The sequence below is a fragment of the Geotrypetes seraphini genome, chromosome 5, assembly GCF_902459505.1.
Source record: "Geotrypetes seraphini chromosome 5, aGeoSer1.1, whole genome shotgun sequence".
Classification (NCBI taxonomy): Eukaryota; Metazoa; Chordata; class Amphibia; order Gymnophiona; family Dermophiidae; genus Geotrypetes; species Geotrypetes seraphini.
Genome location: NC_047088.1, coordinates 256,055,138 through 256,074,657, shown reverse-complemented (window position 1 = coordinate 256,074,657; position 19,520 = coordinate 256,055,138). Strand labels below are relative to the sequence as shown.

At 41.3% G+C, this 19,520-nt stretch overlaps 1 protein-coding gene across 5 annotated transcripts in view; it reads right to left on the bottom strand.

Moving 5' to 3' along the window:
• Positions 1–19,520, bottom strand: part of CNTNAP5 (contactin associated protein family member 5) — an 885,931-nt gene that overhangs the window by 327,628 nt on the left and 538,783 nt on the right. For 4 of the 5 annotated variants that reach the window (XM_033947244.1, XM_033947242.1, XM_033947241.1 and 1 more), the window contains one exon: positions 9,398–9,541. In XM_033947244.1, the coding sequence (XP_033803135.1) occupies positions 9,398–9,541 (144 nt within the window). The remainder of the gene's footprint in view (positions 1–9,397; positions 9,542–19,520) is intronic. The other variant, XM_033947245.1, reaches the window with a different exon arrangement.

Here is a 19,520-nt window from a genome sequence, read left to right as displayed (position 1 = left end):
GTGTGTGCGGGGGGGGGGGGGGTAGGGTTTATTGGATGCCAGTTTGGGGAGAGATGCTTGAATTTCTTGGCGCTCATTTAATTTTTCTAACTGTGTTGGTCCAAGTTTCTGGTTACTGCTTTCATGTCATCCTTTACCTCTCGTTCCAAGGGTCTTCTGCCCATGCAATTCTTTACTCTCACCCTGTCTTTATCTCCTTTACTATGTCCATATCTAACATTGGTTTGTTTCTTTCAGCTTTTTTTTTTCCACCTTTTTTTTTTGCCTATCAACTCAGATTTCATTCCTTATTATCCAATCGTTTCTCCCGTTCATTTTGCTGCATCTACATAACATAAAAGCAACTTCTAGACCGCATAACCGTTAAGTTCTATGCAGTTAACAAAAAATTAATAAGACTACAAATGGATGAAGGAACTTGAAAGACAGACAGCGGGAGGGAGGGAGACAGAAAGAAAGGAAGAAAGACACAGTGGCAGGGAGTGGGATAGAAAGACAGACAGAGAAAGGGGGCCAGGGAGAGAGAGAGACACAGCGGGAGGGAGAGAGACAGAAAGACAGACAGACTTATTCTAGCACCTGTCAATGTGACGGGCTTACAGACTAGTTACACTAATATTTGGAGAACAAATAAGTTTTTACACTTTTCCCTCTGAATGCGCAAGGGTTAGGGGAAATTTGTGGATAACTTTTAGGGCTGACTCTGACCCACCCCCACCTCCCTCCTGCATCCCGGACCTCCCCAGACCTTACCTGGTGGTATATGGGTGACGCGGGGCAGGATCGATCTTCCTATGCTCTTGTCCCATGCAGAGCTGTCATAAAAAATGGCTTCCCAATGTAGTCTTGTGAGACCACGGGAACTCACGGCAGCCATTTTTCATGACGGGTCTGCACAGGGTAGGAGCGTAGGATGATCGCACCGGCCCTGCATCACCACTAGACCACCAGGTAAGGTCTAGGGAGGTCCAGGAGCCTTTAAAAACTAGGCAAAAAATCCAGCGCAAAAAAATCACAAACAACATAACATAACTTTATTCTTCTATACCGCCACAATCAGACGATTTCTGGGTGATTTACACCGAAGAGAGCTGGACAATCAGCGAAGTACAAAATACAAATAGCAAAAGTACAACATATGTCTTAAGAATAGACAGAGTAGAATTATTGTTATTAATATAACTTCTATTTAGGAAATGAATTTATCAAACAATACAGTCGTAATGTCTTTCCAAAATGCGCCGTAAGATAGCCTGGCTCCACTGATGTAATAACCCAACCAGGACTGCTGCTTACTTGCTTGAAACATAAAAGTCCTATCCAGAAAAGACCTGGATCTACAGCCAGTAATTTTTGGATAGGCAAATAAATTACAATTTCTGGTTATCCTCGTAGAGCTGTATAGCACAAAATGAGATAGGTTAGGGACCAATCCCCAAACCAGCTTAAAGCAAATGCAAGAGAATTTAAACATTACTCGTGCCTCCACTGGGTAATGTTTAAATTCTCTTGCATTTGCTTTAAGCTGGTTTGGGGATTGGCCCCTACCTACCTTGGATTCGGAGGGAGACGTGTAATTGTTTCCTAAAATGTAAATAAGAAGCAAAAGATAATAATAGATGTTTAAACTCCTTATCCCAAGTAGTGGCCTGATAGAAAAGTGTGCGCTCATGATATTTTTTTACATTTAAAACCAGTAACTCTTTCCTCTCTCTCCCTTGCCATTCAGCATCTCCTCCGTGTCTCTCCTTTCCCTCCCCCTGCCATCCAGCCTCCCCTTACATTAACTGGTGGTCCACGCCTGCAGAACCTAGACTGTCGCTGCTTTTTTTTTTTTTTTTCACATTATGTACATGGAAGCTCAACTCTTGCACATCAGAGTCAATCTGAAAAATAATCAGTATTCTTCCTGCATGCATGATCAAGATCAGGAAAGAGGTTTTTGATTCAAAAATCTTTACTGCTTGCGATTACTGAACAAATGTAATAACGATTCCGTAGGCTGGTTGCATCTGCAGATGCATAAAATATAAATGACTGATGGTGATGGGAACGTTAAAGTATCATCTCATTTTGAGGCTGGTTAGACAGTCGTTTTGCTCTTAATGGAACTGTGGAGATCGAGCCCTAATTGTAACCTAGTAGCAGAGCAAATGATGGCAAATAAATACCTAGATCAAAAAATCGACATACATATGAGGAGAGGGGGGGGGGGGGGACACCTCTGCTCATATATTAAAGAAAGAGAAGTAAAGAAAATCTTAATAATGAAAAATAAATAAAATATAAACTGTAGAAAAGAAACCTATAAAAGAGGAGGCTTTAGAGACTTCAGTATCGGGAAACTGTATCCCCTGGGCAAAGCAATTTGTGATGGCTATTGAAGCTCAAATAATTTCACCCGATACATCACATTGGGGTTGAGATGGATGACAGGAGCCTCTGGGAGACTTTTACAGGTTGTGAGACCTATTCCTACTTTTTGCTGAACTTGTTAGTCATGGGCTTGTGCAAACTGGTTTCAGTTCAGATGCTGAGATGCTAATGTGTGGCATGTGAGTGTGTAGACTTCTTGCTGTGAAGAGTTTCTCAAGGACACTAAACAGTGCTGGAAAAGACTATGAAAAGTGCTGAAAGGAAAATGCAAGCCAGTAACGTCATGCTATACCCGTGTGAAGAATGGAAACTTCAAGAAGAAGAAAGTTCTAGAAGCTATGCCTGTTCAGGGACCCCCAGGGAATAATGGAGGCGTGGACTAGGAGAGGGAGTTAGATAGGCATTTGGTTTATCCAATAGGGTGGTACATAATAGCCAGGGGAAGGTCTTACTAGAAAGAGATACTTTCTGTATAAAATCCCCACGCTCTGGCAGTCTCTTTAGAGAAACTGTGCCATGCTTACAGAAAGATGCCTGTGTAAAAAGGCTGATTACTTCCTTAGAAATCTGATCAATTAAACTAGAATTGTTTCTAAGGTGTTTAACTATATCTTTCAAATCCAGTTTCTAATTTGACTGAATGTTCATAATGTTTAGAAAACACTTTTTTTTGTCTTTTTATGAGACCTCAGAACCACCACTCCTCCATCCCACCAAGGTGCATACACGGGGAGTACAAGCAGTGAAATCCTCACCGGTCTCCTCAAAGTTTAAATTCCATGCATTCTTAGTGTGTTATTACTTAACTTAATAATGGTGAAATTTTGTTTTTCATACGGACTGAACGGTAAGACCCGACATGTTTCACTGAAGTTTCGTCAGGGGTCTACCCACCACCGCAGCCGTGCACCTCAAATCCATTAGTGTTACTAAGTTAAGTAATAACACACTAAGAAATGCATGGTATTTAAACTTTGAGGAGACCAGTGAGGATTTCACTGCTTGTATTCCCTGTGTATACACCTTGGTGGGACGGAGGAGTGGTGATCCTGAGGTCTCATAAAAAGTCAAAAAATGTTTTCTAAACATTATGAACATTCAGTCAATACAGAAAGATGCCAGCACTGTTGGTATGAGTTTTTTTTCTCTCCATTGTATATGTCCAAACTGATTTATTTCTGATTTGACAAATGCTGCTATAATACTTATTACTAGAATAAAAAGTTATTTGCTTTGGAATATACAATGTAATATTTTTGTTTCTTATTTTTGTTTTTTTTTTTCATCACATCGGACACTCCCAGTGAGAAAAAGTTAGCAGCCTTTTACTTCAGGATCCTTTTATCAAGCCGCGCTAGAGGGGTTAGCGCATCGGACATTTCATCAGGCACTAACCCCCGCGGCCGGCTAAAAAACTAACGCCTGCTCAATGCAGGCGTTAGCGGCTAGCACGGCAGGCAGTTTAACGCACGTTATTACGCGCGTTAAACCCCTAACACAGCTTGATAAAAGGACCCCATTGTCTCTTAAGTAATCAAAATGTGCTTCAAATAAAGGTTAAATGCTAAGACACTTAATGGATGAAAAATATAAGTGACAGATTATAACTAATTAGTTTCCCTCTTTCAAAAAAATCCTCAAGTTCACAAAGTGTAATAAAGAAAGAGTGTCAGTAGTATGGGACCACAAATATCATAAAAGTTCAAAAAATCCAACTTATCTGGATTCAAAAGAACTGGCTAAGTCCATAGTATGCCCGACAGAGCTCTGTTTCGCAGTCACCCTCTCCTCATATTTTTGCCGATTTTTTGAGCTTCATTTATATGCGGCAAATTTTGGGGGGTTTTCCTTATACCGTGTGGTGATCTTTACCAAATAAATACCTATTCAGTCCATCCACTCTACCCATCCTTTGTGAATAAACACCGACTTCATAAATAGGGCAGTTGGCAAATCACCACACAGCTAACCAATACACAGGAAATTACAACATTTTAATGCAGTCTTGGAAGAGTGATTTTGCATTTTGTCACATTCTTTGACCATCCGTGATTAAGCCAACAATATGTTGTTGTTACATGCCATCAACTCGTGTTCGACTTGATAAAATACAGATCTAAAAATAAATAGATTTTGTGCTAGTCCAATAAGGCAGCGGTGTAGCCTGGGGTGCCCGCCCTCCCGCTCCTTCCCTGATCCCACCTACCACGTGAGCCCCCCCACCCCCGTTCCCTTGTATCTCTAGTTGAAGTTGTTGGTGGCAGTCAACGTGCTCCTCGCAACCCCATCGGCTCACCTGTTGGCATCACTTTCTATGCGTGACATCAGCAGGAGAGCCGATGGGATCGCGAAGAGCACGTTGTTTGACTGCCGTAAACAACAACTAGAGGTATGGGGGGAGGAATGGGAAGAGGCAGGGGGTGGAGAGGAGGGTTGCCAGCGCCCCCACCAATATGGCACTCCTCGCCCTCTCCCCTTACTATGCCACTGCAGTAAGGGGTGATGGGACTACAGCGCACCGGACAATCGCACGCGGACAAACCCGCTAAGATATATGCATAGGGCGTGAGCGCGTCGGATTAAAAGGTAAGTTTAAAGTGCTACAAGGGGGTGTTTGGGGGGAAACCCAGTTTACTTAGAACAGTTGCCGCTGCCGTTGGGGGTGGGGGGGAACCCCCTACTTACAGAGGAAAGTGTAATTTTTCACTAAAAACACTGGGAAAAATTACACTTTCCTCTGTAATGGGGGGAGGGTTTCCTCCCTCAAACCCCCCAGTGGCAACTTTTCTAAGTAAACTGGGGGATTCCCCCCAAACACCCCCTCAAAGTGCTTTAAACTTACCTTTTAATCCGGCATGCTGACATCCTGCGTGCATTTGGCTAAATTCCAAGATTCAAATTGGCGAGTCTAAGCTCTTTTGGAAGCATTGGATGCTGACAGATATATGTACACTAGATGATGTTGTATCAGATGGGAGAATGCTTGATTTTTCACGACTGCAACAATTATTTGGCACAGCAAAGTCTCAGGTTTATAAATGGTTGCAGTTGAAGCAAGCCATTCAGAAGGGGTTCCCCGATTGGCGAAATCTAAAAAAATCAGTATAGCTTGCCGGTCCTATGCTTCCAGATAGATTTCCTAGGACATCAGGCCGCCCAGTGGTATAAGAAGTGAGTAACAGAAATCTGCTGCTTAATCTCAATGCTCAAGATATCCCGAAGGCTCATTTTTAGTTTCTTATTTATATAACTAGATATTAATTTAAAAGAACATAAGAACATAAGCAATGCCTCCACTGGGTCAGACCGAGGTCCATAGTGCCCAGCAGTCCACTCACGCGGCGGCCCAACAGGTCCAGGACCTGTGCAGTAGCCCTCTATCTATACCCCTCTATCCCTTTTCCCAGCAGGAAATTGTCCAATCCTTTCTTGAACTTCCTAGCATTCTTTCTGAATCTGTCTCCTTCCAACTTTTCCGAATGCCTTCTTGTTCTTTTATGTTTTGAAAGAGGGACAGATTCTTCAAACTTTCAAAACATAAAAGAACAAGAGGGCATTCGGAAAAGTTGGAAGGAGACAGATTCAGAACGAATGCTAGGAAGTTTTTCTTTACCCAGCGTGTAGTGGACACCTGGAATGTGCTTCCAGAGGACGTAATAGGACAGAGTACGGTACTGGAGTTCAAGAAAGGATTGGACAATTTCTTGCTGGAAAAAGGGATAGAGGGGTATAGATAGAGGGCTACTGCACAGGTCCTGGACCTGTTGGGCCGCCGCGTGAGCGGACTGCTGGGCACTATGGACCTCGGGTCTGACCCAGTGGAGGCATTGCTTATGTTCTTATGTTCTTTTAAATTAATATCTAGTTATATAAATAAGAAACTAAAAATGAGCCTTCGGGATATCTTGAGCATTGAGATTAAGCAACAAATTTCTGCTACTCAATGGCCATGAATTTGGTCTTGGAGGATGAGATGTACAGCGTCAGCATCAACGAGACAAACTTGGTTTTTCTTGTTACATAGAAGTTTTTGAACCCCTTTTCATTTACAAAAATTAGATAGTTCAAAATCCAATAGATGTTGGCACTGTCATCTTCAAACCTATACAAGCTGAATATCAAAAATATCTACAAAACACCTAAAGATATTCAAAAATCAATGATATTATCAGAAATTTCAAAAGGCAGGTTCCTACCACGGAGAAAAAGACCTCAGTGTTTCATGGAAATAAATCCAAAAAACTGCTGTGGCAAAACTAAGTTTGTCATAGAACACACATCCTTGGTCATAAAAAAACTCTGTGGATTATATTATATTGATAGAATCCTTCATAACAACTAGAGACAAGCAAATGAAAAATCTGCACTTATCTTCGATATATCTTCTGATAAACTCTCCACTACTCCATTGTGAAAATATGAATACACCTTCTCAGTTCAGTTTAAAACCAATTGAAAACTGAACTGGGAAGGTATATTCATATTTTGACAGTGGAGCAGTGGAGAGTTTATCAGAAGATATATCGAAGATAAGTGCAGGTTTTTCATTTGCTTGTCTCTAGTTGTTATGAAGGATTCTATTAATATAATATAATCTACCAAATTTTTTTATGACCAAAGATGTGTGTTCTATGACAAACTTAGTTTTGTCACAACAGTTTTAGGGATTTATTTCCTTGAAACACTGAGGTCTTTTTATCCATGGTAGGAACCTGCCTTTTGAAATTTCTGATAATATCATAGATTTTTGAATATCTTTAGGTGTTTGGCACTGTCATCTTGACATAGGGACACTGGACCACCTACTATTCTATTGTCCTTTAATACTTACCTTCTGGAAATCTATTTGGGGACATATTAACTTGATTTTAGAGACGGTGATTCCGTTATCTTATGAAACGGTAATCTGTACGTCATTATTATCCCTCAAGCCACCAATAGATAAACATAAAAACAGACTGTTGGGTATTATGACTGCGGTAGCCATCCAAATGGTCACAAAAAATTGGAAAAATTTTGATCGTTTGAATTTTACTTTTTAGTGGCACTCACAATGTTTAGTTTATAGATACGAAAAAATGATATTTATGCAAGGAGATAATAAATGGTTTAAAAGGGTATGGGGTCCATTGACACTTTATTGATACTACTTGAATGATGTTTCCCTTTACTCCTGATTAGAATTTACACATCCAGGGAGGGGGGTGGGAGGGAAGGAGGGAGATATTATTTTTGATTTTATGGAAATAGGAGGGGGGGTGAAAGTGTTATTTATATATTTTATTGAAAGTTGTATGTGCTATTTTTTAATATATTCTGTAATGTATTCATGTAGGCGCTATTTTAAGTTTCAAAATGAATAAAGAATTATTTTTTTTAAAAAAATTTTCAAAGCCAACAAAAGTGCAAAACAATATACATACATATAATAATAATCATCATAATAAGCACTTAGGATCACTAAGGGCTCCTTTTACAAAGCCGCGCTAGCGGGTTTAACGCGTGCGATTCTTCATCGCGCGCTAACCCCCGCGCTGGCCAAAAACTACCGCCTGCTCAAGAGGAGGTGGTAGCGGCTAGCGCGGCCGGCGGTTTAACCCGTGGCTATTACGCACGTTAAACCGTTAGCGCGGCTTGATAAAAGGAGCCCTAAATAACAATACAGAGAATGAACCTCCATTCCCATCCGTTCTTCCATTAGGGAACAAAAACACACCCTCCCTCCCACCCTCCCCTGGATGGGTGTGAGCTACACAATGAAAAATAAAAATAAAAACAACTATAACGAAGCCACAAAAGACATCAATGGACCCCCAAACTAATTTAAACAACGTATTGTGCCCCAGCATATCAGCGTTCATCTTTTCATACTTATAACATAAGCAAAGATTCGCCCACCAGAAAGTAAAACTAAGGCGATCGTAGTTTTTCTAATTGCGAGTAACCATTTGCATGGCTACCTCGATCATAATAAGGAACAGCCGACATTTATATCGGGGGTGGGGGTTAATATTCAATATCATCCTACATATGACTACATCATAAGTCAATGGAATTGATGACTCAGGTATGGTATTAATCTGTCCCCGTATTGACCTCCAAAAGTTGAGTATCAAAGGACAATAGAACAACAGATGATCCAGTGTCCCTATGTCTAGATGACAGTGCCAGCATCTATTAGACTTAGAACTATCTAATTTCTGTAAATGAACAGGGGTCCAGAAACTTCTATGTAACAAAAAAAAAAAACAACATATTTGTCTCACAGATGCTGACGTTGTACATCTCATCCTCCAAGTCCAAATCCGTGGCCATTGAGAAGCAGAAATCTGCTGCTTAATCTCAATGCTCCAAATATCTTTCAGACTAGTTTTTGTTTTTTTGTTCAAATATTCCGATATTATTTTATACCACTGGGCGACCTGATGCCCTAGGAAATCTACCTGGAAGCAAGCTATACTGATCCTTTAAATTCCACCAATAAGGGAACCCCTTCTGAATGGCCTGCTTCAACTGCAACCATTTATAAACTTGAGACTTTGCTATGCCAAATGATTGTTGCAGTTGTGAAAAATCAAGCATTCTCCAATTTGATATTACATTTTCTGCTTTCAATAAAAATTACAGTATATATCAAGAGTTGTTTTTTTTTGTTGTTGTTTGTTTTTTACTATGGCCCGCTGAAAAGTGCTGAAGTACCCTCGTGGCAAAAAGTTTGGAGACTCCTGCTCTAGTGGATGTGATCAACTCACTTCCTGGTTATCTTTCTAGATTCATTAGAAAATTGATTATCTACAAGAGTTCGTTATACATATATACAAATACTTTACATAGTTCGGGGGGTTCAGTTCTAGCTTTCTGCTATTCATACCAACCATATTATGAATGTATTGCTATAACTCATTTAGATCATTGGGATAGTATTGGATACAAAATTAATAAATAAATAGACTAAATCTGCTTTAATTACTAGGACATCTTGAAAGAGGTAAAGCAACATGAAGACTTCTTTTCATCTTACCACAATGTAGATCTGAGGTTTGCGTCTTTTTGCCAGATCAATGATATTTCCGCCATTGTAATAAAGGTTTTCAATGCAACCGTGAAAGTTTTTCCTCAGAAAGGTTCCTGGCTTTCCCGGTACTGGAATCCCTCCAAAACTGAGCTTTGGGAAAGAACAAAGCCAACACTCAATTACCTCCTCAACTAAAAATAAATTAAGCTCTTTTGGTTTCTCCAGCGATTAGAAACCACCTCAAATTACGGTAGGTCATGAATTAACATATGCAACTTTTCTATCAATGTACTTAATATTGGTTTTAAAAGAGCTAAAAATGTTTATATTACATATATCTTATATGCTTAAGTATGTAAAACTGAATTTATTATTGTTATTGAAAGTTTGATAGCTATATTTATCAAGAAGATCAATGAGGAAACCTCTACAAAGAAATGACATTTGTTGGCTTATGCTTTGGTTAGAGATAGTGAAATTACTGCCCGTGTCCCTTATATTTTTCTTTCTTTTTATTAGAAATGCAACAATATAGGAATATCAGGTATCAACGATTACAAAGAATTAAAACAGTTGCTAACCCCCGCGCTATGCGAAAAAACCTACGCCAGCTTTACGGAGGCGTTAGCGCAGCTTAGTAAAAGGAGCCCTTAGGCCTTACATGTGAAAGAAGCAAGTGTCCTGACACGGATGCATTATTTTTCAGTCCTTGATACCATTCCCATAGTCGCCCATCACTACCCATGGCCGAGCAATAACTTCCAAGATCCCACCAATCACGCTGCCCCATGTGCTATGCACAATCATCCATACCTTCCCCTTCTATGCTATTTAATCTCCAGGAAGGAGTGGCCCAGTGGTCAGAGCTACAGCCTCAGTACCCGGAGGTTGTGGGTTCAAATCCTGCACTGCTCCCGGTGACCCTGGGCAAGTCACTCAATCCTCCATTGCCCCAAGTAGGTTAGACAGATTGTGAGCTCACCGGGACAGATAGGGAAAATGCTTGAGTACCTGCTTATAACCTGCTTAGATAATCTTGATAGGCGTAATATGAATACTTATTAGCTCAGCTAATGTTATATCTGCTGTGATATAACATTAGCTGAGCTAATGTCACCGGCTGGTAATATTTATTGAATGATGATGTGGGTAAAATGGGAGGGGGGGGCAGAGGGTGAGGGGAATATATGAGGTGTTGTCAAGGGTCTGTAGAATAAGGATTGACAAGTTTATAAGAGGAGGTAAGAAAGGTTTAATAGACAGAGCTTGTAAGAAAGAAAAATGATTAGGGAGGTTTCTAAGGTGATGGGGTGGAGCAGTCACGTGATTGGTTGGATGTTCTGGCAGTCTGGAGTGAACTCTGTGAGGAAAGGGGAACAGTAGAGTGGTCTCTTCAGGAAAAGATTATCCCTCCCTCCCATTTGTGTTTTGTGTCAGTGTTGTGGGGTGGGGTGGGGGGGGTACAGGTTTTATGTCGACTTGGTTGGGTTTAGTGGAGCTTATGGGGTTGGGGGGAGGTGGTCGCAGCTTTGAGTGGGGCGGAAAATGGGGTTTGGCCCAGTTGGATCTGGGAGATGAGCAGTTAATAAATAAATAAATGTAACACTCACATGCGATACCGCTGCGAGGGGAAGCATGGCCTTGCATCACTGTGGGTCATGTTTGAGGGGACTTTATAGCACAAGATAATAGCGCTCAATTGTCTTGCGCTCAGTTGTCTTCGCGCAACTGTCCGCGCGTTTTTGTCATGCGCGCCTTTGACTTGCCACCATAGAATGTGGCCCCCCAGTGTGTGGTATGTGGGCAAACTGCTCAGACAGATGTCAAATGCTTTAACTGAAGTTAGCCGCAGCACTTGTGGATAACTAGCATACAGTAGAGACTATAGTCATTCATTTTACTAACATCCAAAAGCTGGACATTTCACTTTCAAAAAAGGCTTTTTTAGATGTTTTCAGGGGTGGGGGTATCAATTCTGTATCGCATGTATTTTTAATAGCCAAATCTTGACCCAAGCCAGCCAGTGTCAGTAAATGTATTTGCTGAACAATAAGATAAGGGAATAATCATGAAGCAGTGGATAAGTGATCAATATATAAAAAGGTGACCTTTTAAAGTTTTAAGGAAAAATATATCTCTGACAGGATGACAAACATGAATCTGTTTTATGGAGCCCAGTCACATACAGAACAGTTAAGCTCTGGAACGTGTTGCCAGAGGATGGGGTAAGAGCGGATAGCGTAGTTAGTTTTAAGAAAGGTTTGGACAAGTTCCTGGAGGAAAAGTCCATAGTCTGTTATTGAGAAAGACATGGGGGAAGCCACTGCTTGCCCTGGATCGGTAGCATGGAATGTTTCTACTCTTTGGGATTCTAGAATCTTGTTACTCTCTGGGATTCCAGAATCTTGCTATTCTTTGGGATTCTGTATGGAATGTTGCTACTCTTTGGGATTCTAGAATCTTGTTACTCTCTGGGATTCCGGAATCTTGCTATTCTTTGAGATTCTGTATGGAATGTTGCTACTCTTTGGGATTCTAGAATCTTGTTACTCTCTGGGATTACGGAATCTTGCTATTCTTTGAGATTCTGTATGGAATGTTGCTACTCCTTGGGGTTCTAGAATCTTGTTAATCTCTGGGATTTTAGAATCTTGCTGTTCTTTGAGATTCTATATGGAATGTTGCTACTCCTTGGGGTTCTAGAATCTTGTTACTCTCTGGGATTCCAGAATCTTGCTATTCTTTGGGATTCTGTATGGAATGTTGCTACTCTTTGGGGTTCTAGAATCTTGTTACTCTCTGGGATTCTGGAATCTTGCTATTCTTTGAGATTCTGGATGGAATGTTGCTACTCCTTGGGTTTTGGCCAAGTACTAGTGACCTGAATTGGCCACTGTGAGAACGGGCTACTGGGCTTGATGGACCATTGGTCTGACCCAGTAAGGCTATTCATTTGTTCTGATTTATTGTTCTCAGTGGCGTAATGAGGGTGGGAGGCGCCTGGGTCAGTGGTGCCCCTCCCCCGCCCTCTTCTCCATCCCTCCACCTCCACATGCTCCTTCCCCCGCCCTATCCTGTTATGTGCACACCGCTTCCCTTCCCCCATGCCTCTGTAACATTCCTAGCGCGAACAGCAACCTGGGTGCGGCTCCAGGAAGTGATGTCTGAGAAAGAGCCGACGCTGGCATGACCACAGGTTGGGGGTTGCAGCTCATGCCAGGAACGTTACAAGGGTATGGGGAAGGGAAGCGGCATGCATGCAGGGCAGTGGGGGAACGAGGGGCGGAGAGAACGGTTGGCTGCGCCCTCACCAAGATGGCGCCCGGGGTGGACCGCCCCCTCCCCCTTTACTACGCCAACTGCTTGTTCTGTTCTGTGAATTACAGCTCCCTATTCAAATCTTTGTCGCCAAAGTTTTCAAACTAGCCATCGGATTAAGAGATGAAATGTTTCATTCAGGGAGAACATCAACCCCCCCCCCCCCCTCTTTTACGAAACTGCACTAGCAGTTTCTAGCACGGGGAGCTGCGCTAAATGGCTATGAGCGTCAGACGCAGCGAGGACCATTCAGCGCAGCTCCCCGCGCTAGAAACTGCTAGCGCAGTTTCAAAAAAGGAGGCCTAAACCCCCCTCCTCTATTAAACTGCGCTAGCAGAATTTAGCGCAGAGAGCCGCGCTGCTCCCGACGCTCATAGGAAATTTATGGGCGTAGGGAGCAGCGAGGGCCATTCAGCACCGCTCCCTGCGCAGTTTCGTAAAAGTAGGCCTAAAGTTCACTTTTTACTGAGATAAAGGGCTCCTTTTACAAAACTGCGTTAGCGTTTTTAGCGCGCGCCAAACCCGCATTACATGGCTAGAATTAACACCAGCTCAATGCTGGCGTTAAGGTCTAGCACGCACAGCCGTTTAGCTAAAGCCCTAACGCGGCTTAGTAAAAGGAGCCTAAAGCGTGACTTTCTTTGTTTTTAGCAGAGGTTCCTTATTTCATTTTAATTGACCTAGAGAGACTGTCTTTCCCTGCTAAACTTCACTTTTCCTTGAGGTTTCCTACTTAAGGACTGAGACTCGAGCAGTGAGACAGGGCAAATCAATATTAATTATACCACTTCATTATTGGAAAACCAGTAACTGTAGTGATCTGTAATCATTTTATTACCTAATAGTTTCAGAGCACTTGGCTTTTTTTCTACTCCCTTGGGTTTACTAAACTTCTATTTCAGTAAGAGCCTGTAATGCTGGGTTACTGCAACAGTCATTGAAAGCTGTTAAAGCTGGAATCTTTTTTTTTTCTCTCTCTGTCTCTCTTTTTCTCTCTCATATACAGTATATTTTAAATTATGGAAAGACGTGTGAGGTCCGACGAAAACAAGAGAAATGACCCAATGATCTCCCCAGACAAATCCAAGAAGAAACAAAAAAAAAACAGTGTGGAGAAATGATGTTCCTGAGATGGACTTAATTAATATTAAAATAATATTAAAACTTGACAAACCACATAAAAACCTCTAGGACGCTAGGAAGCTTTGGACCCTGGACCCAACATGGTCCGCGTTTCGACAGAATGTCTTCTTCAGGGGTCCTATGACATGTGAGATCCCTCGTGTATGAGGCAAATAAGGACTACATGGGTAAATAATACTTGTGTGGAATAAAACGCGCAGATATACCGATATGCAAAATGTCTTCATTCTAGGTTGAAGATGTGTGCTTACCCCAAAATTCTGTATATAGCGCCTTGCGTTGTGTGTGCAAATCGATGCACACGGCCAATTTGCAGACATAACTTTATTAACAAGCCTATTTGTCACCAATGTTTGGCAATTAACATCTCATCATTGATACTAATTAGTAATAATCAGAAGTTATGTGCACAACTTGGAATGCAGCACAACAAAGAAAAATGGGGAGACCCGATAATCCACCAATGAAAACAAAAACTGTGGATACAGATGTTCTGGAGATAATTTATTAAACACTGACATATAAAACCATGAAAATTCAATTTAAAAAGTACAATGCTAAAAAATACTGTGATAAAAATCCACCCGGACCCTACACGGTCCGTGTTTCGGCGAACATGCCTTCCTCAGGGGTCCAATGGTTTGCAACCTCACATATAAAGAATTGGACTGAAAACAGTCTATTGTCTTTAAACCTGTGAGCAAAGAACACCGCAGACTAGCTGAAGTAGCAAAAAAAATGCCCATCTGCAGTAACCATTATCTCTCTCCTTATTGGCTAAGGCTCTTAACATTTGCATCTCCTCTTCCTATAGGCTAAGGCTCTTTACACCTGCATTGTGAGGTCATAGAACTTTATGGTTATAGAAACATAGTAACATGACGGCAGATAAAGGCCAAATGGCCCATTCACTATCTCCTCCTCTCCCTATTGGCTAAGGCTCTTAACATTTGCATGTCCTCCTCCTATAGGTTAAAGCTCTTTACACCTGCATTGTGAGGTCATAGAGCTGTATGGTTATAGAAACAGAGACTATATTAGAAAAAATATTACTCCCACTTCTCTAGATAAGTGGGATTAATAATTTTTCTAATATAGTATATGATTATATTCACCACTTAGGTTAGCCGATTTAGGTTATAGAAACATTGTAACATGATGGCAGATAAAGGCCAAATGGCTCATCTAGTCTGCCCAACAAAGAAAAATGGGGAGACCCGATGATCCACAGTGAAAACAATCCACCGATGAAAACAAAAACAAAAAACCGTGGATACAGATGTTCTGGAGATAATTTATTAAACACTGACATATAAAACCATGAAAATTCAATTAAAAAAGTACAATGATAAAAAAATACAGTGATAAAAATCCAACCGGACCCTACACAGTCCGTGTTTCGGCGAACACGCCTTCCTCTGGGGTCCAATGGTTTGCACACTCATATATAAAGAATTGGACTGAAAACAGTCTATTGTCTTTAAACCTGTGAGCAAAGAACACTGCAGACAAGTTGAAGTAGCAAAAAAATGCCCATCTGCAGTAACCATTATCTCTCTCCTTATTGGCTAAGGCTCTTAACATTTGCATCTCCTCTTCCTATAGGCTAAGGCTCTTTACACCTGCATTGTGAGGTCATACGGCTTTATGGTTATAGAAACATTGTAACATGATGGCAGATAAAGGCCAAATGGCCCATCTAGTCTGCCCAACAAAGAAAAATGAGGAGAACCAATGATCCACATTGAAAACAATCCACCAATAAAAACAAAAACCAAAAACTGTGGATACAGATGTTCTGGAGATAATTTATTAAACACTGACATATAAAACCATGAAAATTCAATTTATAAAGTACAATGATAAAAAATACAGTGATAAAATCCAATTGAGCGCAACGACAACTGCGCTAAGACAACCGAGCGTGAGACAACTGAGCGCAAGATAACTGAGCGCAAGACAATAGCACATAGGACTTTATAGCACCAGATAATAGCGCTCAATTGTCTTGCGCTCAGTTGTCTTCGCGCAACTGTCCGCGCGTTTTTGTCATGCGCGCCTTTGACTTGCCACCATAGAATGTGGCCCCCCAGTGTGTGGTATGTGGGCAAACTGCTCAGACAGATGTCAAATGCTTTAACTGAAGTTAGCCGCAGCACTTGTGGATAACTAGCATACAGTAGAGACTATAGTCATTCATTTTTACTAACACATCCAACAAACGTCATACCATGGCAGTGCAAACGTCCTCTGTTCGATCCTATTCTTTCAACTTCTATACCGCGAAATTCCCTATAACAAGACAGGGCTCGACGTGGTTACATGACATTACATTAAAATACATTTCTAGACCGCAATACCTTCCAGATCGATGCGGTTTACATCAAGAAGAGACTGTACGCCACAGTGAAATATCAAAGAAATATCATCTTCCTGACTTTGCTAATCATTTTACAAAAAGAAAGAGATGTCTTTAATAGTTTTCGAAAATGCATGTATGAAATCGAAGAAGCAAACAAAATGCGCAGTTCCGAATCCCACTTAGCAGCCTGATATGCAATTTTTCGAAGCAACAATTTCTTGTAAAGACATCCTCGTACTGGAGGGTGGTTTACAGAAAAACTTATAAAAGGATAATACAACAGTTTTTCTTTAAGATTGAACTAACGAGGTTTGAAATAACAAAGTTTTTTTAATTTAATTTTTTTTTTTTTCAAAAAAAAACAAATAGGAAGGAAAATTGTTCCAGTGAGATATAAAAACAAAAATAAAAGCGCTGGAAAGAAATGGCTTTTGTACTTAAACCCTCATACTGCTTTCCAGCCATTACTTAGAGAGACCACCTATTAGACTAAAGCGATCACTTCCCATGCCCATCAAAATGCAGACTTTTCATCTGAGAATGCCAACGGAGCTAAAAGGCGCAGCCAATACAGATTAATTGCACACTTGGCATGGTACCTTGTTTTATGACAGGGTTAACGCAGTCCAATACAATTTCACACGGCAAGGAATCATTGTGGGAAGTGAACAATAGCTTTAGTTTCAATCCATTAATGCCCCATGCCCCAGAATGTCGCACGGCACACTACATTAAGCTGAACTTTTCAGCGTCCTCGTGTCGCCTCTGCAAGAGATTTGCGATACTTGCGTGCAGCGGCAACGGGTTAATATGGCAAACTGTAGTGTTCAGCAGGTGTGTGCCTGGGGAAACACAATTGTTCTGGTTCATTTTCAGATCACCCACTCACATGGCTCATTTTCAGTTTCCATTGAAATCAAGCAACGTTTACATTCGAACTGTGGGGTTTTCCGTCCATTTTCAATGACATTTGCTTAAAGGTTACCGGCAGGCATCTGTAACAGAGACAACAGCTCTACAAAACATTGAGTAGCATAAGAACTCCACCGATAAAGGAGAGTAACGATGGCATCAAAACTCAAAGCCACCGTTAGAACAGCAAAGCAGGACAAACCGTAGAGCAAAGACTCCAAGATACCAGGAGTTGGGCAAAGAAGCGTCAACATTTGCATGAATACCAAGATACTGGAAGAGGGACAATGCAACATTCAACATTGGCAGAAAATATATTTTATGGAAGTCCATTTTCAGAGCATTTAAATGCTTCTTTCAATCACCTATAAAATAGGTCTTTAGGAGACATTGTGAGTATTTTACAAAAATTCAAAAGTCTAAGATTTAATTGTTTAGTATAGTTCTCAAAATGTTCGACCGGTTCCTTTAAAAAGGTCTACTTCTTCAGTTGCTCAATCGGTTGTGGAAGTTTCTTCAAGTTCTTTGAATCTTACTAATATTTTGGAAACTTCAGAGGAAGAAGTTACATTGAGAACATTGGCAGAAAGACCCCCATGGTGATGAGAAAGTGCCAAAACAGCACTGATATTGATTGAAGATCCTACAACAGAAACGAGTAAAGTGATACCAGTATTGGCTAGACCAGGGATAGGCAATTCCAGTCCTTGAGAGCCAAAGGCAGGTCAGGTTTTCAGGATATCCACAATGAATATATTTGAGATAGATTTGCATGCACTGCCTCCTTGAGATGAAAATCTATCTCATGTATATTTATTGTGGATATCCTGAAAACCTGATCTGCCTGTAGCTCTTGAGGACCAAAATTACAGCAGGGGAGGGATGAAGCACCATCAACTCAGGTTGGGAGACCTAATGCAGCATGAGAATGACAAAAATAGTCAAATGTGTGGTGCAGTGGTTAAAGCTACAACCTCAACACCCTGAGGTTGTGGGTTCAAACCCACACTACTCCCTGTGACCCTGGGAAAGTCACTTAATCCCCCCTACTGCCCCAGCTACATTGAAAAGATTGTGAGCCCACTGGGACAGACAGGGAAAAATGCTTGAGTACCTGATTAAAATTCATGTAAACCGTTCTGAACTCCCCTGGGAGAACGGGATAGAAAATTTAAAAAATAAATCTTTTTTTTTCTAGCCCTGAGAACCTTTATCCAAGCAGGGGAATCTGTAGTGAAGAGTCCCATGGGTACGGGAGCAAGATGCATTCATAGACAGTGTGGATAAAATCATGTGGTATTTCTTCTATAACTCTTCTCTACTCTAGCGCAAACTCATTACACAGAATCAGTCATTTATGGGCATAGTTTATCTGTTTCATTTGGAGGACAAAGAGTGGGGTGGGGCTCATTCTCATATTCATTTGCATATATACTGTGACAGGGAAGAAACTCACTGGTAAAAATATCCCTTTAAACCCAAATACCTTGAAAACTGTCCCAGTTCCAAAGGAGAGGAACAAACCCAGTAAACCTGTGGCTAGCCCTCGAGGAATGCAGGAATTACAACAGAGAGGGAATACTGCAGGGGAGAATAGGATCCCTGCCACTTGCCCCTATGATTCCTTTTATAAACAAGGTGTTTGCACTCAGCTTGGTCAGCATGCGAGGCAAGCTGACACAGAATTGGTTAAAGGAGGAGATGGGGCTGAGACGCACAGAGTGCAGAGAACACAGCATCTGGTTAGCCAGGGAAAAAGCCTTTGAGTAATAAATTGGGCACACATGGGAGTGAGAAGAGGCAGCCCCAGGACTCCAAAGTCAGGGAACTTCAGGGAAAGCACAGAACCCCAGAGAAGCCTCTAAGCTCCCATGATTGCACAGAGGGGAAGCTTTCTACAGAAAGGTAGCAAAGCTGAGAGAAGTGTGATCCCAGGGCAGGGCATAGCCAGGAAGAAGGGGCAATGGGAGTTTGCTCAGTTAGGAACTACCCAAGAGGATTATTTGGACTCTTTCTCAGATGAGGGAGAAGGGCTCACTGATAAAGAACACTTTATGGAAATAGAGAACAGTTACCTTGACGTGGCAGAAGGAAAAATCCCTATGGAATGGGATCCTGAATCACACGAAGAAGGCGTGAGTGACTAGTATAGTGTTCTATTCTCTGAGAGAGTTTGTAATATGAAAGCGGATGGTTTTAAAGATTGTTGTAGGAAATGTTGTTTTGGAATGAATGCAAGGACTTAGAGCATTAGTGCCAAGGACCCATTTTCCCCTAAGGCAAATAAAGGGATTGCTCTATGAGGAGAGGAAAGGGTTGGAGAGAGGTTTGGAGACTTGAATGTGTTAGTGCCCTGTAACAGAAAAGAAGCCCTTGAATTTTCAGAAACCCATG